Here is a 24,948-nt window from a genome sequence, read left to right as displayed (position 1 = left end):
TGCAGCTGCTTTGCCCAGGTATATGAAACATCATCCCCTGGAAAAAAAATCCCACAAAATATGTATACAAAATATGTATGCAAAATGGTATTACAAAGGGTAGGTCACAGTAATCATCATTTGCACAGGTGAGGAAGGGAGCTGGCTCTAACAGGAAGTGTACTGGATGAACCATCACCATAGCTAGAAGTCTGTGTTCTTAATCTTTTCCATAGTGCAGTGCAGCTCTCTGCCTATTATCGTGTAAATTCATCTGTCTGGCCATGGTGACTATGCCAGTTAGAGCTCATCTCATTACTGTTTCTGAATCATTCAAGTTGCAGAATGTGCAAACCTGGTAAACATCATAAGGATGAGATAACTGCTGTCCCATATTTAACCATCATCAGGTGGAGTCACTGCAGAGCATGCATTCTAAACAGCATAGACAAGGATGAATGGCTGCCAAGATTTACTCCTTAGAGTGCCATTGGGACCATATAAATACAGTACCAATAATTTCTGTGCTTGCCATCCATCATGCAAATGAGGTGTCCATCGATGCCCATCATTTCATGGAGGCCAAGACATGGAGAACGGTTTTAAGTGTCAATTGTTTGTCATTTTTTACCTGAGATCTTTCAAGGGGAGACACTATGGCTGAAGAAGAAGAGGGTAATGCTCCTTTTAGAGGACAAACATGGTGTGAGGAGGAATCCAAGATTTTTTCTGGACATCCTCTACAAAGAGTACAGGCAGAGGCTCCTTCAGGAGAGCTATATGGGCTCACAGTATAAGGCTGATACCTGGATTAGTTTGGACAAGGCCGTCTTTCATGCTACAGGCATCCCATGCCCATGGAAACAATGAAATCACCATTACAGTGACATGCATTGTCGAAAGCCTGACTTCCTTCTCTGGTGGGTGGAAAACGTTAAGGTGCAGTCACCACCTCCATACTGTAAGTGTAAAATCATTTAGCTACCTAAATTATCTGCCCCTGCATGCCACCATATAAAGTTTTATTATGTCCTTTTTATGTCTCTAGTCCCGGTGTAGATCAAAAGGAATAGGCAGCTGCAGAGGAGTAGGTAGGAGTGCCAAAGAAAGTGCTGTGGTGAATACACATGCTGTCATAAAAAATGTCTGGCTTTTAATAGTAGTAGACATTGCAGAATAATATATAACATTAAGAAACTAGTGCACGTCTGTCATTAGTGGCATATATCAAAGATATTAGTATGACCGTGCAATGTAATACATGTTTCTTCATGATGCCTCTTGTACAGGTGGGCAAGTGGATCTTCATGTTAAGTGATATCATATTGATGTAGATGACAGTGGCTTCAATTCTCACCCCCTAACCTCTGTTGTGATCGTGAAAATGATCTAATGCATATTTCCTGTCCATTAATATCACCACAGCAGTATAACGTCCACGTATGTAAGGCTTGTGATTATTTAATGCTTTGCAAAATGTATTCTGTCAAACTGTATCATTACCAATAATAGTTAGAAAGCCATTTTCATTATATTTGTATTTCATTTCCGCCACTGTCTTTGTCTCTGTCTTTTCTCTTACATACTTTTTTGGGTTATTTATTTATTTTTTTCTCCCTGTTTATTTTACTACTATATGCAGCAGCATAACAGTCCGCAGCCAGCCCACCAGCAAGGCCTGACAGCACCCCCCACAGCTGGCAGCAACTGCAGCATAACCATCACCACCAACATCTGAAGCATCCAGCACATCTGGGTTCGAGCTAGCTGCAGTTGCCGCCAGACCTCCTGCCATATCTGCACCATTTGCATCAGGTAATCCTATACTGGAGGATAGTACAGTGATAAAAGATGGTAGCAGTGTGAGTGAAGATGACATCTTTGTAACCCATTCGCAGCTGGCAGTCATTGTGGGAGATATCTTCGATAGGATGTTGGATGCCCACATCAGCCAGATGGAAACTGTGTTCTTTGAGTTGCATCCCTGCTCAGTCAGGAACCAGAGTGGCAGTACCCAGGGTGATGGTAATCCTCTACTTTGTCTCAGCTGTCACTGACTGAATCAGCAAATATCTAATCCTATCCCTCAACCAGGTGTTCTCCTCCCTTTTGTGTCCATGATCACTCCTGCTATTTTAAAAATCCTCCCATCACCACCGTCTTCCCTCACTTTGTCTGGTGTCTCCTTCACCATCATGTTCCTCCTCCCTCATTGTGTTACCCCATACCCTGTATGTTTTATCTGTCTTTACCCACTACCTAATCCACCCCTCTTACTTTTCTGTTACTTCGTTCCCCAACTTTCCCTTCTCTTAAAAAAATAAGCACCTGTTCCACAAAAAAAAGATTATTTCTCCTACCCCACTTCCATCCCACTCTTTTATTTGCTTACTGTTCTAGCCTCTACTTGCTTCTCCTTTTCATCTTTGTTCTATATTCCCATTTCCAAACCATAACCTGGCAAAAAAATCAATAAACAAACCACACGCATGCCCAAAAGAGCTTAAAAAAATAATTCTTTTTGTGGTCAAATGGTTCAAGGTGGTTCAAACAGAGCACCCTTGGTACTCATATATAACCAATGAGAAACTGTACTTCTAATTGTATAGCAAAAATGAAGTCAAAAGTATGCCATGCACTATGGATATTGCCATTGGTCCTACGAATGAGTTGAGCATCATTGCTAAATATAAAACGGAGTAAAACATGTGCCTTGTTTCTACCTGCTGCCATGGCTAAGCTTGTCAATTACCTATTTTGTAAGCTGACAAATGCACATAATGGTGTGATCCAATCTTCTCATGGTTATATCCACCAGTTTACTTTTCTGCTTCAATTCTGTTTTGAGTAAAGTCTTGGGCTCATTTCCATTCAAGTCAGCCTTTTGATTACTATTTCCATAATGTTGTTGGGTAACACTCCCCTGATATGTGTTTCCCTGACCCCTTCAGTGCAACTCTTGCAATAGCTCACTTAGTTAATGTTGTGTTTAGGACAGAAGTTTTGAGTACGTTCTGGCATCAATTCCCTTGAGGTTTGTTGTTTGATTACTGCTTCCAGTCTATTGTTGGGTAACATTCCCCGATATCTGTTTCCCTGATCCAGTCAGTTTAACTTCTACAAGAAGTCATCTAATTAAGGCTGTGTTTATCACAGTATCACTGAACTGGGTAATGGGTTCAAATCCTTTCAGTGTTGATACGTTGTTTTTCATTACATTTGGTATTGTAGTATAGGCACACAGGCAAAATAAAAATGTGATGATGTCAGGAGTGGTGTTGATTAGTACATCATGTTACTTTGCTGTATCACCCTAATCCTGTGTATGCTTCACATTTGGTGCATGTCCAGGTATTTCAGTTGAGTATCTGTGTATGCATCATACCCCCTTCTACATTCAGTTCTGCATCCCTTCTATGTTCACCTTCTCCCTTCAAAGTCTTCTGTTAGTTTCTGTTGTTTTCACTCTCTTACTACAGCCTGTACACTCAGCCTTTAACAGTCTTAGCTTTACTTTGGTCGGAAAGACATTTTTCTGCATAGGTATTGTCCTAGACTCACAGTAGTAACTCAACATATTACTCTTCATATGTGTGGGCAGCTTCACACTGACTACCATAAAGGTGTGTGTATGGTTAGCGTTTGCAACAGCTGCTTGTACTTTACTGGAGCTGCAATTTGGTCTAACATAATCTTCCCATAAGTCTATATTGCAGCCACAATGAAGAGCTGCTTATCATGTAATTTGGCCTGACCACATGCATTTTTGACAAGCCTCAGAGGTCATTGCACATGAATGGTAAACAGTAATGGCTTGGCCATGACTGCATACACTGGGTTTCTAAATTCCTGACATGCTCTGCCATTTTGTGATTCAGCTAAATGCCAGGTCCAAATACTACTTCCAGACTTTCTGCACTAAAAACGTCTTATTTACTTGACAAATAATGTGTTTCTTAACAATATAATCACTTTCAACAGTATATGGTTAACAGTTTGTTTAGAAAAAATATTTTTGAAACATAGTTCTAGTTTGCTTATCATTTGGATAAAAGAATACAAGAAATCTCAGTAAAGCTTTGAATACTTTGCTCCATAAAGGCTTGATATATAGATGACAGCTAGATAGCTAGATAGATAGATAGATCGATAGATACTTAGCCATACACCTAAAGTGTTTACATTTTCTAAATATTGTCTTGTTATGAAAAAGTACTTTGAACTTCATTTTGCTGTTTATTCAGCGTATAACCATTAACCCAGCCACTGGGGATGCACAAGCCAGTGCATTTCTTTGTGCCGGTCCCAAGCCCGAATAAATGGGGAGGGTTGCGTCAGGAAGGGCATCCGGCTTAAAACTTCACCAAAACTTTTCATGCAGTCACCAGTTACTATTTACATACCGGATCGGTCGAGGCCCCGGTTAACAACGACCGCCACCAACACTGTTAGCCAACAGATTGCTGGCGGAAATTGGGCTACTGTTGGCCGAAGGAGGAGAAGAGGTGGAAGGCATGGCTGAAGGCAGGAAGAGAGGAGAAAGGCTAGGACTGTGGTAGTGAGGGTTGGAACTTTGAATGTTGGTAGTATGACTGGTATAGAGAGAGAGAGCTAGCTGATATGATAGACAGAAGGAAGGTTGGTATATTTGTGTGCAACAGACCAGATGGAAGGGAAATAAGGCTAGGTGTATCGGCGGTGGGTTCAAATTGTTTTATCATGGTGTGGATGGGAGGAGAAATGGTGTAGGAGTTATTCTGAAGGAACAGTATGCGAAAAGTGTTTTGGAGGTGAAAAGAGTGTCAGATAGAGTGATGTTTATGAAGCTGGAAATTGATGGTGTAATAATGAATGTTGTTAGTGCATATGCTCCACAAGTTGGGTGTGCAATGGATGAGAAAGAAAAAGTTTGGAGTGAATTGGATGAAGTGGTGATGACTGTACCCAAGGGTGAGAGAGTGGTGATTGGAGCAGATTTCAATGGGCATGTTGGTGAAGGGAACAGAGGGGATGAGGAAGTGATGGGTAGGTATGGTGTTAAACAAAGGAATACAGAAGGTCAGATGGTAGTGGATTTTGCGAAAAGGATGGACATGGCTGTGGTGAATACATATTTTAACAAGAGGGAGGAGCATAGGGTGACATACAAGAGTGGAGGAAGATGCACACAGGTGGATTATATCTTATGTAGGAGGGCCAGTTTGAAGGAGATTGGAGACTGTAAAGTGGTGACCAGAGAAAGTGTAGTTAGGCAGCATAGGATGGTGGTTTGTAGGATGACATTGGTGATCAAGAAGAGGAGGAGGAGTGTGAGGGCAGCACCAAGGATCAAATGGTGGAAATTGAAAAAGGGTAATTGTGAGGTGGAGTTCAGGGATGAGTTAAGGCAGGCACTGGGTGGCAGTGAAGAGTTACCAAATAGCTGGGTAACTACAGCAGAGCTAGTAAAGGAGATGGCTAGAAAGGTGCTTGGTATCACATCTGGACAGAGGAAGGACAACAAGGAGACATGGTGGTGGAATGAGGAAGTACAGGAGAGTATACAGAGAAAGAGGTTGGCAAAGAAGAAGTGGGATTGTCAGAGAGATGAAGAAAGTAGACAGGAGTATAAGGAGATGAGGTGCATGGCAAAGAGAGAGGTGGTGAAGGCTAAGCATAAGGCATATGAAAAGTTGTATGAAAGGTTGGACACTAAGGAGGGAGAAAAGGACCTGTACCAATTGGCTAGACAGAGAGACCGAGCTAGGAAAGATGTGCAGCAGGTAAAGGTGATAAAGGATAATGAGGGAAACATACTCACAAGTGAGGAGAGTGTGTTGAGGAGATGGAAAGAGTACTATGAGGGGTTGATGAATGAAGAGAATGAGAGGGAGAGAAGGTTGGATGATGTAGGGATAGTGAATCATGAAGTGCAATGGATTAGCAAGGAGGAAGTAAGGATAGCTATGAAGAGAATGAAGAATGGAAAGGCTGTTGGCCCAGATGACATACCTGTGGAAGCATGGAGGTGTTTAGGTGAAATGGCAGTGGAGATTTTAACCAAATTGTTTAATGAAATCTTTTAAAGTGAGAAGATGCCTGAGGAATGGAGAAAAAGTGTTTTGGTACCGATTTTTAAGAATAAGGGTGATGTGCAGAGCTGTAGTAACTACAGAGGGATTAAATTGATCAGTCACAGCATGAAGTTATGGGAAAGAGTAGTGGAAGCAAGGTTAAGAAGGGACGTGATGATTAGTGATCGGCGGTATGGTTTCATGCCAGGAAATAACACTACAGATGCGATATTTGCTATGAGAGTGTTGATGGAGAAATACAGAGAATGTCAGAAGGAGTTGCATTGTGTGTTTGTAGACTTAGCGAAAGCATATGACAGGGTGCCTAGAGAGGAGTTGTGGTATTGTATGAGGAAGTCAGGAGTGTCAGAAAAGTATGTAAGAGTGGTACAGGATATGTACAAGGGTAGTGTGACAGCGGTGAGGTCTGCGGTGGGATTGATGGATGCGTTTAAGGTGCAGGTGGGGTTACATCAAGGATCAGCTCTGAGCCCTTTCTTATTTGCAATGGTGATGGACAGGTTGACAGACGAGAACAGACAGGAGTCCCTGTGGACTATGATGTTTGCAAATGACATTGTGATCTGTAGTGAGAGTAGGGAACAGGTGGAGGAGACCCTGGAGAGATGGAGATATGCTCTAGAGAGAAGAGGAATGAAGGTCAGCAGGACTAAGACAGAATATATGTGTGTGAATGAGAGGGAGGATAGAGGAATGGTGAGGATGCAAGGAGTAGTGGTAGCGAAGGTGGATGAGTTTAAATACTTGGGGTCAATAGTTCAGAGTAACTTTGAGTGTGGAAGGGAGGTGAAGAAGAGAGTACAGGCAGGATGAAGTGGGTGGAGAAGAGTGTCAGGAGTGATTTGTGACAGACGAGTACCTGTTAGAGTGAAAGGGAAGGTCTACAAGAGGGTAGTGAGACCAGCTATGTTATATGGATTGGAGACAGTGGCATTAACAAAAAGGCAGGAGTTTGAGCTGGATGTGGCAGAATTAAAGATGTTAAGATTTGCACTGGGTGTGACGAGGGTGGACAAGATTAGGAATAAGTATATTAGAGGGTCAGCCCAGGTTGGAAGGTTTGGAGACAAAGCCAGAGAGGCACGATTACGTTGGTTTGGACATATGCTGAGAAGGGATGCTGAGTATATTGGGAAAAAGATGCTAAGGATGAAGCTACCATGTAACAAGAAAAGAGGAAAGGTTTATGGATGTGGTGAGAGAGGACATGCAGGTGGTTGGTGTGACAGAGCAAGATCCAGAGGACAGGAAGAAATGGAAACCGGTGATCTGCTGTGGCGACCCCTAACGGGAACAGCTGAAAGAAGATGATTCAGCGTATAACCATTAGTCATGAAAAGTGAATATGTACCTTTTTACACAACTCAGTTACATGCAAAGCCAGAGAGGCATGATTACGTTGGTTTGGACATATGCTGAGAAGGGATGCTGAGTATATTGGGAAAAAGATGCTAAGGATGAAGCTACCAGGTAACAGGAAAAGAGGAAGGCCTAAGATAAGGTTTATGGCAGGGGTGGCTCGTGGCATCGGACTGCTGGACTGCAGCCCCCCTCAGCTAAATAGTATTAATTGTTTATGTTTTATAAATAATGTAAAAAAAAAAAAAAAAACTTTTTTTTGTACTTTAATCAAATTTCGAGTCCGCGACTCGGAAGTACGTGCATGCGCTTTGCGCACTTTAACCGCAGTTTTAAACAGCTTTTTTTTTGTTTGTTTGTTTTCATTGCAGCCCGGAGGAGCAATGAAGGCATCATTGTGATGCCCAGAAGTCTATGCGGTTCCAAACCGCATAGAATTGGAAGGGGCTCGGACTGCGACGTCCGCAGGCACGTCATGACGTGCTTGCTGGGTTAAATGCTGCTGATTGGTTGTCACTCTCTTCCCGGGCTTTATGTGCTGGGAAAAGAGCGAGAATCAATTCAAACAGTAGTCAGTTGTGGATTATTTTATTAATAATTTTAAATTTGCCATTGGATTAAAATTTTTTTTTTTTTTTGGGCGGACTAAATATTTTATCAGCTGTGCAGCCTGTGCTGAAGAACAGAAGAGAAGAACTGAGGAAAGAAGAGAAGAAGAAAGAAAAGAAGTTAGAACTTAGCAGAGTGAGAAGAGTACAGAGAGTTTTCTTCTTGGTACAGGTGGTATGTATAAATTAAATTATTTAATTTAAATATATGAATGAGGTTTGCATTTGCCTTATGGATTTAAAAGCTGAGGCACTGTGAAGTGTGGCTATATTATGCAATGATATTATTTAAGGAAAAGAAGATGTAATGTTTTTATTAATAATGTCACTGTACAAATTTGTCATGGGTAAAGTGCACTGCCTTGGTCTAGATATCGTACGGATAAATAAAAAAGGGTCCTATTAAAATCAGCAGTCAAGGAATTCAAGCATGCATAACTCTTGTGACTAACAAGAAAATAACAAACACTTTATTGCTAACTATATTCTTGTATATTAAGTAAGGAAATTAGAAGACTAGTTTAAATACTGCAGGGATCAAACAGCAACCAGTAAACTAAAGCCCATCTTAGATACTTAATTAGGTTCCATTACAAGTAATGCTCATCTACTTAACAAGTACCTCTTATCAGGAATGAACTGGCAACCCTGTTCTGATACGCTAGTCTGCCGAGAATAATGACAGTATGCAAAGAAATGTTAGTGAATAATGGAGAAAGTAAAATATTTATTTATTTGCTTTTGTTTATTAATTGAGTAGAGAGGCTAATCTGAGGACCCTTTCAAGCTAGCTATGGTTTGGCACAGAAGTAGGTACATATAGGAAACAGGTATTACAGGCAGTGCAACATAAATGTATGTGTCTTAACATTTTGTAGAGTATAGCTGTTGTAACACATCAGTGCTTGACTATAGTTAGTGAGAGCAGTGGTGACTGCAATTCTCCAACAGTAATTCAAGTGCATAGTTTATTTCATTGCTAATAATTATTTGCTACCCTTTAACCCTATTCAGTACCAGTGCTAGCTAATCTAATGATATTTATCATACCAGAGTAAGTTGACACTATAGTCAAATAGAGGATTTATAATGGATAGTGTATATTTACAAGATTTTGTGCACTACATACATATTTACTATGGGCATATTTTAGTGGTAGTTAAGGATGAGAAATAGTTGGGTTTTTGTTTGGTGAAGGGGATGGAGTGAAACCTTTTCCCATTTGATAATAAACCATGGGTCAAACTTTGTTTGAGGTATTCCAGATTTTTTTCCCTGAAATTGTAATTTGTTTCTCTTCTAAGCTCAGTTAGCAGACCATTCCAATTTGCTGGTGTGATTTTTGCAGAAGCTTTTTTTCTCCCATAGCTAGACAAAATTGAAATATATGGTGGTTGAGTGTGCCAGTGTGCTGGGATCCACTAAACTAAAGGGATGTTCTTGTACTTGGTTTAGTATTCAGTGAAAGGCAATTCATATCACACACCTCTCATTCTTTAACAGGATGAAAAGTATTTCCTATGTCAATAATTTAGAATCAGTTGCCCAGTTTACTTAATTCATCTTTTTCATTGGTTTATATTGGTTTATATGACATGAGGCTTCCTGGCTTACAAATTTTTGGGTTAACAGTGTGCCAGCTCAAACCAAGTGACACAATCAACATGAACCACAAAAACATCATGCACACAGAGCACATACAACTGCTTTGTGCTTATAATCAGGTAAAAAACATGGGCAGTTTGAAGTAAAATCATAGAATGCAACCCCTTGCTTTATGGATCTGAAAAAAAGCAAGGCAAGTACTTGGACATGTACTAATATTAAAAAATAAAGTGTCCCTTTGACAGGTTCCCAGCTGTATTGTGTGGCTATTTTATATTTTTGCATCACATTTTTTGTCTGTTTTTCATAAAATTGTGGTTTTCTGGTAAATTAGTGGCAAATCATTAAAGACTGAAGTTAGATGATAAATAATGTCAGACATTTGAGTTTCAGATTTCATACGCTTCAGAAAATTCATACTAATGCAAGGTCTACTATTCTATTATCTTTTTAATTATCTTTCTAAGTTTATAAGAGCAATATTTAAAAATTGTCCTTATTTTTGGGCCTTTGTCTCATTTCTTTGTATGTCTTTGTCCAGATTTCTTGCTCTGAGGTTGAGAGGTATGACAAATATGTCAGGGCCATCGCAGTCAGCCAGAGACATTTCAAATTGTGACATACTTCTTGCACACCACTCCCCCATGTAGTGACTCTGGATGTGTCGAAGCAAGGCAAGGAGTAGTTATGCAGTGTAAATCTGCAGAGTATCCCCCCGATCCAAGGTAGACACAAGTACTAGAGTGGCGTTTCATCTGTCTTTGATTTTTGCAGAATGGTCTGGTTTCTATCATATTTTTTGTAGTGTTGATTTATGCTTATTACTCAAAGTGCCTATTGCTCTGTATTTAGATAGCAATACTTTAATGACCATCAGGTAAGCTTGGCTGAGATCATAAGATGCAAGTAAGCTTTAATAAACATACTGTTAAAGAATTGCCAACATTGAAAGCCTTTCTGTTGTCATGTAGAGAATACTTAACTAGATAATGTATAAGCCTTGGGTATTGAAATGCATATGACAGTATTTGTAATAAAGGACAGGATTACATTATTTTAAGAAGCTCATTACACTTGGAGACTTCCAGTCTTCTCTGCAGGCTTTATCCAAACTAAACAGAATGCCAATCGTGTGGTCCATAACCTGTAGAGTAATCCTTTTAAGCAATGTATCTTGAGCTTATTTCTTGTTTGCTTTTCATTTTTTACTTTGATCATGTTTTCCCCATGAAACAAATAGATAGTTGTCAGGCAGCAGGTCTTTTTTTGGATAAGAAACATTTTTACAAGTTGGGGCATCAAAGATTTCTACTTTCAGCATGTTACTTGGTACTTTAATAAAGCTGAATATAAATTATAATTAGAACTGCAGTGGTTTGAGTGAAGTGCTGCTTGTTTTTCTTATACTTGATTTTGACTGGCATTCCATGAATGTATTTAAAAAGTAATTTATTTTTTTCATGCCTCACAACCTTTTTGTTTCCATCTAGATATTAAGTAAGCTGTCATGCAGCCAATGCATTGAAATATTTTTATTCTTCTACACTTCATTTTGTCTTGATTGGACTTTCATAATGACGGTTTGGCACCCAGGGCAGTGTATTTAGTTAGTTTTTGTGGTTGTGAGCATAGCTCCTCCCCTTTCTAGTTGGCCACACCCCTTCCCATTGACCCCACCCATTCAGCTGTCTCCTGCAGCCCCCCTTTGATTTGAAGTCACCAGCTGCCACTGGTTTATGGATATGGTGAGAGAGGAAATGCAGGTGGTTGGTGTGACAGAGCAAGATGCAGAGGACAGGAAGAAATGGAAACAGGTGATCTGCTGTGGCGATCCCTAACAGGAACAGCCGAAAGAAGATAATTCAGCGTATAACCATTAGTCATGAAAAGTGAATATGTACTGTTTTACACAACTCAGTTACATGCAAACTCACATAATATGTCATTTTTACATAACACACTTAGTCTTTTGTTAGAAAGTACTTCTGCGCTATTTTTGTTCATATGTTCACATTACATTTAGTGACACTTGTATGCCACTCAAACCCTGCAGTAATTTTAGTTTCCTTGCTTGTTTTATCCATGGAATTATTATAATGACTTTTCCATCTTTCATTCTTTTCAACCTCTTAGAGCAAGAAATCTGGACATAGCCATAAATAAAAGTGGGACAAATGCCTAAAATAGGGAAAATTTTTAAATATTGCTCTCACCAACTGAAAAAGTTGATAGATGGGTTTTGTATTAGCATGAATTTTCTGAAGGGTATAAAGTCTGAAACTCAAATGTCAGTCATTTTCTAACTTTAATCTTTAACGATTTGCCACTAATTTGACAAAAAAAAACAAAAAACGTATTTTTATGAAAAGCAGATAAAAATTATGAAACAGAAATCTGGATATTCTGCAAAAATCTGTACAGTTTAGAGGTATGCGGCATCTATCCATCCAACTATTTTTTAATAGCTGCTTTATCTATTTCAGGGTCACAGGGAGCTAGAAATTCTCCCAGTAAACAATAGACACAAATCAGAAGCCAGTCTTGACCACTGCATACACAGCTTGGAGCATTATCAGTTTACTTAATCACGTCTATTTAGTATGTTGGCAAAAGCCTGTTGTTACACCAAAATGTTATTTCTAATAACCCCTTGTTGTCACACATACATTATAGTATTATAACGTTAGTATTGAACAAGCTCAAAATTTGTCTAGGAGGTCATCATGGAGCTTACATCTAAAAGTCTCCTATCTAGCTTCTTCTTAAAGTCATTTATGTTTTCTGCAAATCGTGAAGGAAATGATAACTTATTCCATAGGGCTACACGATAAGGAAAGAAGTTTACCTTGATATTTATATGTACTGTACCTCATACCAACAGCTTCAGTATTTACCAGCACAAGTCACTGCACTTTTTTCTTTATTTTTTTAGTTTCTTCTCTATCCCCACCTTAGATTTTTCTCTAGAGCTGTTTAAATTCACATGCATGGTTTGCAAAACTCTCAGCTTATTTGCTCAAAAAATATGGGCAAAGACAAAAATAATGGGAGACAAAGGCTCAATATTAGTGGCAATTTTAAAATATTACTCTAATTCACTGAAAAATGATTTAGAGTCTTGCAGTACTTTTTTATTAATAGATTTTGCATCATCATTCATTTTCTGAGCAATAAGAAGTATGAAACTGTGGACTCACATTATTGACGGACTACAATCATTACTGATTTATCAGAAAACAAAATATTTTACGACACACAAGTAAAAAGTACAAGGCAAAATCAGGGACAGTTGAGAGCTATAATGGTTTCTACTAACTACTGCTATGTTTGTCTAACCTAAGCTGTGTCTGCATAACACTGAATGAAAGACATACCAGCATACATCTCAACCATACCTAATTCCTTGGTAAATACTGGTTTTGAGGGCAAAATATTGGGGTGATACGAAATCCTGAGTTGCCCCTTTAATTTTCATATTTCCCAGAGTTTTTTTAAGTGTTTTTTGACTGTTTACTTAATTCCTGTTTCTCACATTGTGTACTTAATTCTGTTTTATGCACTGCATGGTATTTTTCTCGCATTGAGTTTACTAATTCTTTTTTATACACCGCATTGAATATGTGGCACTTTGTGTTGACTTTGATTTCTCGCTGCATTGAAGTGTATGGCTTGTTGTATGAGAGAAAGTAAACATGCATTGATACTGCACTGCTAGTTCCTTTGCAATTCGAATGTTGTTATGAGCCTTACTGCCTATTGGAGTGTGTCAGTTCTGTTTTGCAATGTTATTACAAGACAGACCAGACCTAGTGGAGTGTGTTTTTGGCTCTAGTGAGGCAACTGATTTCTTGCTGCATTGAAGTTTCTTATTTGTATGAGAGAAAGGACTGGTGTGTGTGTGTGTGTGTGTGTGTGTGTGTGTGTGTGTGTGTGTGTGTGTGTGTGTGTGTGTGTGTGTGTGTGTGTGTGTGTTTCTTATATGTACAGGACTGGTGTGTGTGTGTGTGTGTGTGTTTCTTATATGTACAGGACTGGTCTGTGTGTGTGTGTGTGTGTGTGTGTGTGTGTGTGTGTGTGTGTGTGTGTGTGTGTGTGTGTGTGTAACTGGTAGTTAAGGTTACTCAGACTCAGACCCTGTCCCTTAGGTACAAAGAGCAAGAGCCTAAATTCTCTACCCATACCACCACTCAAGATTCAAGGAGTTTCTCAACTGTTCAACTGTCCAAAGATTCACAGAATGTTTGGCTCATAATTTTGGTCTATTCCTCTTAAAATTTGTGGTTTTCTGGCAAATCAGTGAGAACTGAATTCACTAAATAATGATAACCATTTAAGTTTCAGTCTTCCTATCTTTCAGGAAATGCATGGTAACACAAAACATTTTATTCTAGCAAATTTCTAAGATTATACAAGCAATGTTTAAAATGTGTCCCGTGTTTTGGGCCTTTGTACCCTCCCTAATAAATGTTGGCTTTTTCAAGATTTCATGTGCTGCTTGTGTTGTTAGTAGTACAACAGGTAGTATACTTGCTTTTGATGTAAAGGCTGTGGGTTCTACTCCCACAGTATGCAGATGGATTGCTGATACTGTACTGTATTGTACTTTTAAAGGGGGTAGATGCTGCAGTCCCGAGAATGTCCTCTTTGGCGGAGATACCTAATAACTATGAACCTGTTATCAGTTTGCCATCCATTCCCTATTGCAATATTACTAGCTTATTATTTTTAATCTAACGTAGGCAATGTATTCTTTAAGGGCAATGGGCACTTTATTTGTAGATGAAACAATGAAATATAAAGTTGTTTGCTAGCAATCTCTTCATTAGTTACAGATCTCTTTAATGTGGAATTATTTAGATGGCTTTTGCATTTTCTTTGAATGTTGGTTTCAATGCTGTTTTAACAAATTTGAGTTTCAAAGGCAGAGAGGTTTTAATGCTAAGTCTGTTTTCATTCTGAGACTGTATTGCTTTGTTTAGCAGATGTCTATTAGGGTTTGTGCTATAAAATGTAAAATAAAAGTTTTAAATGAAATCAAATAATCATTGTAGAAGTAAAGCAGTATGCACATTACAGTATTTATGGTAAATGGGGCAAAATAGCCAAGTAATGGGACATTGGAATGACTGCGGGGGGAGGGCTGTGTGTGGGGACCCCATTTGACCATGATTTTTGTAAGGGGGAAGGGCGGCAAACTGAAAGACAGCACCAGGCGGCACAAACTCTAGCTGCGCCACTGATCAGTAGGGCATTCTTTTGCTAAGATTAGAATATTGCCTACCATTAAATGCCCTACCTTTACCACAAAACCCACATACTGCAAGTCACCAAAAACAAAATCATAAGGTTCATCATCTTCTTCCTTCCCAGTGAACATCATTGCTACACATTTGAAAAAAAAAATGGTTACCATTTACTACAGGGTCTGGGCCTGGGGCCATATTTTGGTTGTCTGCTCTTTAGTTTGCATTTGAAAGCTGATATCCCACAATTCCATTGGAGTGGGTGGGGCTGTATAATTATGTATGCAAATTGTGTTAATCAACATACAGATTTGTACCTATTTTTCATGGGCCTTTGTCCAGATTTTTGATGTTTCCAGGTTGAGAGGTATGCATACCAGACCAGACAGATGCTTCATGGTGTTTATTGCTGCCTGAACATTACAGATAGGTATACTCTCCCTGGGTGAATGTGCATATTTCTTGCATACACATTATCTCATTCATTTGCTAGAGCTTCCTCAGCCATGTTATTCATGCTCACGTCAGTACATGTTTTCCCTAACTTGCCTAAATCATTTGAAACTGGATTACCCTGGCCTTTACATTATGAGTCCTCATGCATAGTACTACTACCATTTCATCGCAGAACTTAATTGGCTTCCTCCCCTACCCTTCTAGCCTTATCTAACACTGTTGGAGAAAGACCGCCCATAAAAATATCCCTCTTTTTCTAGTCTTTCACATTCCACTCCTGCAACCCACACCCTCCCCTAATAATAATTGCATCTCCTCCCTGTTTAATGTTTGTTGCTGCTCCATATATCCTTTACCATGCCCCCTACACACACACACATGCGCACTCAAGCGCACACACACACACTGCCTGCTGTTTGCACCTTCCCCTGCTGCTTGTTGATCTCACTGTTATCTTTACTTGTGCCTTATCTAATAAAACTGCCGCCTCCCTAACACTGTCTAGCAATAGACAATAGACAGCTCATGACTGCCTGCCTTGTGCCCTCCCATGTGCAGCCACTCTAGGAGTCCTCAGCCTCCACAAAGACATTGTAAGCATGTTACTAGATACACACAATTTCAAAAACAATTTGTGCGCAGGCTATATATATATATATATATATATATATATATATATATATATATATATATAAATGTGCTACACTGCACAAAATATGATTACTTATGTACAAGGTAAGCAAAAAAAAAACTGAATCAAAGTGTTTGATTAAAAATGTAAATCCATTGCTATTGTAATTACATTTTGCTATACAGCTTAAACATTTCTCTCCATGAATAGCATAAAATTAGAACTCTAAGATTTCCTTAAATTTGTTTTCACCCTCCCTGTGATCTTTGACTATAGTTCTAGAACCCACTGTCCATTATAACTTATAATTCACCTCCTAACAAAAAAGACTGAGATGTCTGTATCTCAGGAGTGGCATCGTCGTGGGAGGGATGACAAATATTTCTATTTTACCTTAACGTTTCAATCCCATTCTACCCTAGGTCACAAACATGCAGCGTCCTGACAGTAGGTTAGATAGACTTGTTTCAAAACATGCCTCTTCTCACAGGGTTGCTTTTGTTCACAGACGCTGTAGCAATCCCCTAAACTCTCACTAGAGAGCATCACTGCAGCACTTGTTCTGGCCTCTGTGCCTAAGAAAGCCAGCTGATAACAAGACAGTCCTGCTAACTAGACTTCCCAGCAGCCAGACTGCTATTTGAACTTTGTTCACCAATTCCAAATGTGGTCACTCTGCATTATACATTCAGGCAGGCTACATTAATAACTTCAGTAAGTAGTTAAAAGTTAAAGTTGTCTTGCAGTACCGTTTTCATTAAGTTATATTGTTGTTTCTTCGGTTTATACGACCTTTCTTGAAATATATATGCGTTTGGCATAAGACCAATGACTGAATCCCTTTACACTGCCACAAGCCTCTGAACAAAGAAAAAATAGGAATGCACAGGCAAACGTGTATGGACATGCAGTCTCTGCAACGTGAGCATGCACAGATAGTGAAGGCATTACCCAGAAAGTGGTATGTTGCCATTCCACTTCCACAGTCACTTTGGCCATCACTAGTTTCTTTTTTAACTCTTGCTGCTTTATGCAGTCTCTGAACCCAAAGTTCGTTTTTCACTTTCATCTTTTTCAGCTGCTTTTCCTGTAGAGCAGCAATATCATATGCAGTGCAGCATTCATAATGGAATTCTGTCCAGGTTCTATGCCTTCCTTCTAAAAAACATTACCTGTCTCACTATATAAACCAGTGGCATGTTTCATAATTTTATTGCCCTTTATAATGGTTACAGTTGTTAGTTTCTTCTGTACATTCAAACTGTGAAATATCCACCTTTTACATTCATGCCACCTGCATTCCTTTGTTTTTCATCTCTTCCTTTCTACCAACACTACAGTAACCTGAATTCATGTCTAATTACATATATTTATTTCCCTCCACCTCTCCTCAAGCCCTAATATCTAATTAGTTGGCTTCATCAGACCCATCCTGTTACTTCCCATACACTCTGTGCTAATACTGCACCTCTTCCTCCAACCTCTCCTAACATCTTTCCTAGCCACAGCTGCTTTGTCTGTCATTTAATTCATAGTTTTCTCCTGTTCTGCCACATTACCTGCTGAGTTGTACTTATTCCCCAGGCAATTTTTGATCTGTTTAGACAATATGTTTAACAGTTTTATTTTCCCGTTAGGGTATTCTATGTTGCTATTTTTTTTTTTTTGCTACAGTTTTGCAAATGTTAGTTTCCATTTACAAATCAATTTTTAGTGTATTTTTTAGGGTCTATATTAGAACATCGAACATTTGAAATGTCGGGTGTTCTAATATTGACCCGTTTTCAGCGAACGGTGAAAATATAGAAGTAACAGGAAATCGAATTATTTCCTAGGGAAAGAATTCAGTTGTCCATTTCTGTTGCTTCAGTATTTTCAGCTCTCTGGTGGAAAGTTACGGGTTGGGTTCAGGTAAGTGTGCGATTGTGTGGACGTGTGGGTTAGTGCGGGTTAGGTGAGTTAGGGTTAGGGCGCGGGTCAGGTACGTGTGCGATTGTGTGGACGTGTGGGTTAGGGCGGGTTAGGGCACGGGCCAGGTGACTGTGCGATAATGACGGACCTTAGGGTTAGGGTTTGGGTTAAGGTAAGTGGATAGTTAGTGGTGTTTGTATAGTTTAGTGTAGGGTTAGGTGTTAGAGTTTAGGTGTATGTGTATAGATTGCTGTTTTCTTTGGTGTGCTTGTGTTGTGTATGTGTGTGTGTGTGTGTGTTTTGGAACAGCAAATTTTTTCCCTATGAAAAAATTTGCTGTTCCGAATGTTCAATGTTTTTTTTTTCCGATTGCTAGGGTTCGATATTAGAACACTCGACATTTTGAATGTTCGGTGTTCTAATACAGACCCTTTTTTTAGTTTGAATGTTTTATTAAAAATTTAACCTTACACAATATGCTTCATACAGCAATAATAATAGAGTATAAAAATAAATAAATAACTGCAATATTACTTAAAACATCAAAACTCACTTCCGTTTTCTGTACTCCTTCATTCACCCATCCTTTCTGTAACTTAGTAAAGGAAAGAGGGGAAGACATCAGTAGGAAGATTTATACCAACAAAGTGACAAAACAAGGACAGTTGTTCATAATACAAGCCTCTGGCTCACAGGTGTACAAACCTAATAGTCTGAAACAATTTCTTTATAGTTTGACTGAAAAACTACAACTATTTCAAAATAGCCACTGTTTCCCAAGTTACAGCAGATTGAGGGGGGCATAAAGGGATGTGAGTCCCCACAGGAAGCAACATTTTCAGTTAGGCTGAAATTTCTGATGATTTGGCAAATTTGTTTTTATAAAAACTGTATTGAAGGAGATATATGATGAAAGTTCATGCTTTGTACTGCTGTTTTGAACCCCACTCTAAATAGCAATGTCAGACATATTTTTGTTAAAATAAATATCTCACAAAACTAAAAAGAGCTTCCCAATTATCGTGCTTTTTGAAAACATAAAGCAAAGCTGAAAGTCTTTAAATCACACATTCTTTCTCTTAGTGATTCTATGAACTAAGTAAATCAGTAATCAGTGTTTTACCCCGATAAACAAATATAATTATAAACAAATACGTTCCAGCAGTGAGTGCTCAGCCGATACTGCTTCTTAAGGTTATGATGTTGTATCTGAGAAGTACAGAAAGCTTTCTTGCATAAAAAAGAAGGAAAAAAAACTGCTGTCACCTACCTTCCCGAACATGATCTCCTCCACAGGCATTGTTTTGAAGAAGTGAAAAAAGAACCAGTCCTAAGGCAATCCCACAACATGAGCAAAGCATGCTGCTGTGTGGTAACGTGCATGCTCAAGTAAAGCTGATAACAAGACTGTAACAAGTGAACCAGTGACCCAAACTTCACACAGGAAGCAGAAATCGGTTTCCTTGTGGAAAATGCAGAAGTGTCAGAGACATCAGAAGCCTTTCAAATTTTGGTTTGTTTCAGGTAAGTCAGTCTAGCTATATATTTTACATTTATATATATTTTTAAGCACAGATCTCTTGGTTTTATGATCTGCTGCAGTGGAAGTTAAATCAAGACAAAACTTAAGAGCTAATTTCACAGTATCTTAGTAAATAATATGAAAATCCATTTGTTTTATTCTATATACACAGAAATGCATATAACAGATTCACTCGTATGCTGAGAAGTACGTTGCTAATGATTTTCAGGCTTGGAATATGCAGTTTTCTTCTCTTAAAGCCTTTTAATTTTAGTATTGCCTGGTCATAATTTCCATACCAGACAATTTTTTTTTTATTATGTTTTTATTATTTTTTTCCAAAAGGCTATTTTCTTGGTGTGCATTTCTCTCTTAATTTCTGTTTTCTTCCTCTCTTCTCTCTGTTGTCTTTCTTTTCCCTTTCTTTGAAAACCACTTAGATATTTGTAGCCCCACCTTATTTACACATTCTTTCTTTGTAAGTTATTTGTTAGCTTTGTAAATTAAGAAGTCAGTTGTAGATCTTTTCAGAGCTATAACCTGGGCCGGACACACACAAACACATAGCCAAAACACCTGGGAAATTCCCCTGCTGTTTTGAAGAAGTGCCATGGGTTCTTTTACATGCATCTGAATTACCACCAACTTAGGCAGGTAGGACCTTGGTTTAACATCTCATCTGAAGGACTGCACACTCAGGAGTGCAGCATTCCTCCATAATGCACTGTAGTGTCCAGTTGCCTACTGTGAGAATACAACCCACAATCTTCTGATCTTCCAACACTAAAGGCAAATATGTAAAATCTCAATGTGTTTTTAACTGGTATAGTAATTGAATTATGCAGTGTGTTTGAGCAAGACTGTGGAACAGTGTTGATTATAGGATCATAGGAAGTTACTAGGCTATTGGCCCTGAGGCCCTTATAAGCCTAGCCAAGAGTTTAGCCCATGCAAAGACAAATCAGCACCCAATGCCCCTGTCCAGCAGGGACACGAGTGGAATCCCAGGGATGTATTTTGTATTTCCCATCCAGCTATCCAGACTGCGCTTAAAAAGAGGTAAAGAGGTACTCTGCTTGACATGGAGAGGGAGTTATTCCATAGATGGGGGCATCTCTGGAACACAAATCTGTCCCACCAGCTAGTCCTACTGATGTCACAGACCAGGTTGAGGCTGCATGTGCAGGTTACTCGAGTGGAGCTTACCTTGCAGATATGCAGCAGTCCCATCAAGGCAGGGTCCGAGATCACCTTGTATGCCAGATGGAGGTCACTTCTGAGGAGTCTGTATGAAACAGAGTAGAGGCATAGGGCTTTTAGCCTATCTGTGTATGGTAGATTTTTGAGGCCCTGGATTTTCCTGGTGAGGAACCTCTGTGGTTTCTCCAGCTGCTGCATGTGCTTTGCGAGGTACATGCTGAATGGGGCATTGTACTCAATAATGGGCCTTATAAGGGAAGAATACAGGGATGTTATGACCTCTTTGTCTCTGGATGAGATACCCTTACTTATGAAGTGGACCATGTAGAAAGCTTTCTGTACAATGGAAGCAACATGGTGGTCAACAGTCAGGCTGCTATCAATCTTGGTGCCCAAATCCCTCATGACTGACTGCATGCTTAGAATGTTGTTATTAATGTGATAATTTGTGAGGACATCTCTCTCCCCAAAGGGGGATGATGATGCATTTTTTTTGTATTCAGCTTGAGGCCATGTTTCTGGCAACAGTCATTTGTTTTGGTGAGACCCTCTTGGAGGATGTCCACGTCACTAGGGGAATTGATGACAGCTCCCAGCTTGCAGTCATCTGCAAATTTGGTCAGCCATAGCCCACTGGTTTTGGCTTGTACCTCAGAAAAGTATATGCCAAATAACAGAGGCCCCAAGACCGAACCCTGGGGTATGCCACTTGATATGGGTCTACTGCTTGAGGTGGCTTCCCCTATTTTGACTAGGTGGGTTCTATTAGTGAGCCACTTCGCTACCCATCTGGTAATATATGGATTGATGCCTAGTTGAGAGAGTTTATCTATTATGCCCGAGTGGCAAATAGTGTCGAAGGCTTTGGCCAGGTCAAGGAAGGCAGTGTGCACTGTCTTCCCCTTATCCATAGCTTTGGTGACTGTCTCAAAAGGTCGACAGACATGACCACCCCTTGATGAAGCCAAACTGTGTGGGATCGAGTGTTTTGAGGTAGCCAATGTCCTTGTTTATTAGGTCCATGATAGTCCGTTCCATAGCCTTGCAGATCAGGCTAGTTAGGCTTATGGGTCTATGATTTCCCAGATCAGTGGATGCTCCACCTTTGTGTAAAGGGATGACAGTGGCTGTCCTCCACTCAGCTGGGACAAAACCGGTACTCAGGCTTTGGTTGAATATGGTACCTAATGGTGCTGCAAGTTCCTGCCTGAGTTCATGTAGGATGCAGCCTGGGATATTATCAGGTTCCATGGAGTCTGTATTTTTTTGCTTTTGAGGCAGCAGTGATGACCTGATCCCTAGATATAAGGAGAAGGGGGCAGGTACTGGGAATGTCCTGATTTACTGATGGGGGGACAGAGGGGTGCAATTTTCATTGAATCTGTCAGCCAGCAAGTTTGCTATATCTAAGGCATTTGTATATGTGGTATCCTTGACCACCAGTTCTGAACAGATCTAGGTGCTAACTTTGAGATTATGGGCATATGTGAAGAAGGCCTTATGATTGTCTCTAATAGATGTGACCAATTTGGACTCGAAGTTTGCTTTGGAGGATTTCACTAGTGCTCTTATTTGCTTGTTTAGGCTAAGGAGAGATTGCTTCCAATTGGGCACCTGCTCCTTCTTCGTCCTGGTCAGCAATTTGTTTCTCCTGTTATAGAGTTTATTTATTGCAGATGTCCACCAGACAGGTTTACTCTTTCTTGCAGAGGATGGTTTAGTCCTGTCAGGTATTCCTGATTCCATGCATCTAGTTTCTTCTTTTACCCACAGTTGTGTTATCTTGGAGTTTGTATATACAGCGTTGTAATGATGTGGAGTTGGGAGCCCCCTGCTAAAACAGTTTATTTTAAACATTTGTATGCTTTTAATGTCAAATATTATCCAGTGTCTCATGATCAATGGAGCAGAATTGGATGAAAGTATCCTCTGATCACTGGACATATAATCTTGCATATATGTAAACAGAGAATGCAATAATTTACAGTGAATTCAGTCAGTATGTTTTGATGAGATGAAAGTGAACTGCAATAACGGGGTGGGGGGACTCAAACTCCAAGTGAACACTTATCAGAGGTCAGAATTAAACTCCAGAGCCATGAGCTAGAAACCTTAATCCTTCACAAGGTAAGTAGCTCGGGTCTATATTAAATTATCGAATGCTTAGAAAACCGAACAATGATTTATCGACCCCATGTAAGCGAAAGCTTACAAACTTGAGTGCTTAGAACAGCGATTTTTTTCCAAGGGAAAACACTTATAACATAAAGTGGGGATCTTCACCCCCCACACCCCCTACTTAAATATACCACCTCCGAGATCGCACTACAGTGACGAAAACGGCAAAGTGACGGACGCGGCCAAGCAATTTCTTTCCCAGGGAAAAAATTTGCTTACATGCCACTTTGTCATTTTGCCTTTTTGTCTTTTCAAGCTTGACCAAGACGCATTTCTTCGGTCATCTAATAGGAACCCAGTAGCTCATGCTTCCCACCTTCTTGTTACACACTGAAAAAATCTGTTCTCCTCACTTCCTTCTCACAACTTTAAGTATGAACATAACTGTATGCTCTGGAACATTAGGGCCTCATTCTCAGCTTAGCATCCATAGTCTTACTAATAAAGCTTTAGCAGTTGCACTCTGTGACCCATAAGACAGCTGCTAAAATGCAACTGTGTAGGTTGGGATTTTCAGCTGTTCCACTGAGCTGTATACCTGCCTGCAACTGAATGCATGCCTGGTATGGACCTGTCATGGCTACATTAGCATAGAGACAATCTATTCAGTGACACAGTTTAACTATGAGGACAAAATAACTTTTGTTATTTAGTTGCTAACTAGGTAAGCCCAAAGCATAGAAGTCCCCCTTTCCGGGGATGAGAAAGGAATGCTATCTGGTCAAGTGAGTTGCTTAGAGTCACACACTAGGCAAATAGAAGCTGATTGCATCAGACCCTAGACTAGTCCAACTGAATTTAGTAAAAAAAAAACATTTTCAGTGTAAAAAAAAGGTCCAACATATTGCAAACATTTTTAAAAAGACATTCAGTAACTGCAAGAACAGACATTAAGTAATATACCTTAACAATTACACATACATTTGCTAATCAGATTACATATGAAATAAAAGTAATTAGTACAGTATAAAAGATACTTAAGCATTTAGTAGATGTTAAACATTGAGCATTTAAATAAGTTTATTAGTGGGTTTGTCAAACAGATATTAGATCTTGTGATTAGTGTTTACCAATTCAAATAAATGCAAGTGTGTGAAGGAACTTGGCAGGGCAGAAAATATTAATGTTGAAGGAAGAAGATGGGGTATTAATCAGGCTCAGAGACCATTATACATGACTGTCATAAGGTTTATATTAGAATTATAGAGGTGAGGAGTGAGCAGTGTCACATAAACTATACATTATATCATATTATTTTATTAAATATTTTGTTTATGCTTATCACTGGTGGTTTTGGTACTCTGTTTTCACACACACACACACACACACACACACACACACACACACACACACACACACACACACACACACACACACACACACACACATATATATATATATATATATATATATATATAAACACAATCCACCCAGGTCAACACAGCTTCACCAGCTTGTAAAAATAATCCTCCAATGCAAGAAATTGCAGTAAAATATTTATTCCACACGATAATCCAATAAGAGCAAAAATGCAATAGTCAGTGTGATAAGTGCTTTTGTCCACATAAATCCTGGACTTTATCAAACCAAGTGCTTCACCATTGTGACTGCTAAAATACCCATCCCTATTAACACAGTCAATTAAGTCAATTGGTATTCAATCAATTCATCATTGCAAAAACAGAATTTAACCCTTTAGTTACATGTAAAAAATACACATATATAAACAGTAGAAATAAAATAAAAGTAGTGTAAAAAAAATGAATAATAATAAATAAGTCAGTAAACAACAATACTGGATGCTAACATTTTTTTAAAGCATCCTTTAAAACTGGTACCAAGGAAACATGTTTGTTGATACCCGGTGGGTAAATGGCTCCCAACCTGTTGCCATTTAACCTCACTACTACAAATCCTGTTACCCCAATCCCCTCCCCAGGGATCCTTATTAATAATTTCTAAAATCCCAAACTTAAACTTAACTTGCCAGGGACAGGTCAATGTGTGTTTGTAAAGGGAGTCATTCATGTTTTTATTTTCTGGTGTATAGGTGTTCATAGATGCATTTACGTAATGCTCTCTCAGTTTTGCTAACATAAAACAATTGGCATCCTTGACACACACACAAGTAAACCAATCCCTTACTAAACTAAAAATACCCTAGTCCAAAATTCACATACCA

The 24,948-nt window shown here is 39.2% G+C and overlaps 1 protein-coding gene across 1 annotated transcript in view; it reads right to left on the bottom strand.

Annotated features, from left to right (window-relative positions):
* The window catches only part of LOC122809087 (rano class II histocompatibility antigen, A beta chain-like), a 233,257-nt gene extending 213,949 nt beyond the window's left edge, over nt 1-19,308 (bottom strand). Inside the window, exon 1 of the mRNA XM_044080313.1 lies at nt 19,137-19,308. Within this exon, the coding sequence (XP_043936248.1) occupies nt 19,137-19,227 (91 nt within the window). The 5' untranslated portion in view covers nt 19,228-19,308. The remainder of the gene's footprint in view (nt 1-19,136) is intronic.
* Nucleotides 19,309-24,948: the final 5,640 nt, after the last annotated feature.

The sequence above is a fragment of the Protopterus annectens genome, chromosome 8.part0 (genome assembly GCF_019279795.1).
Source record: "Protopterus annectens isolate FY-2018-M chromosome 8.part0, PAN1.0, whole genome shotgun sequence".
Lineage (NCBI taxonomy): Eukaryota > Metazoa > Chordata > Ceratodontiformes > Protopteridae > Protopterus > Protopterus annectens.
This window is presented reverse-complemented; position numbering and strand designations above follow the sequence as displayed.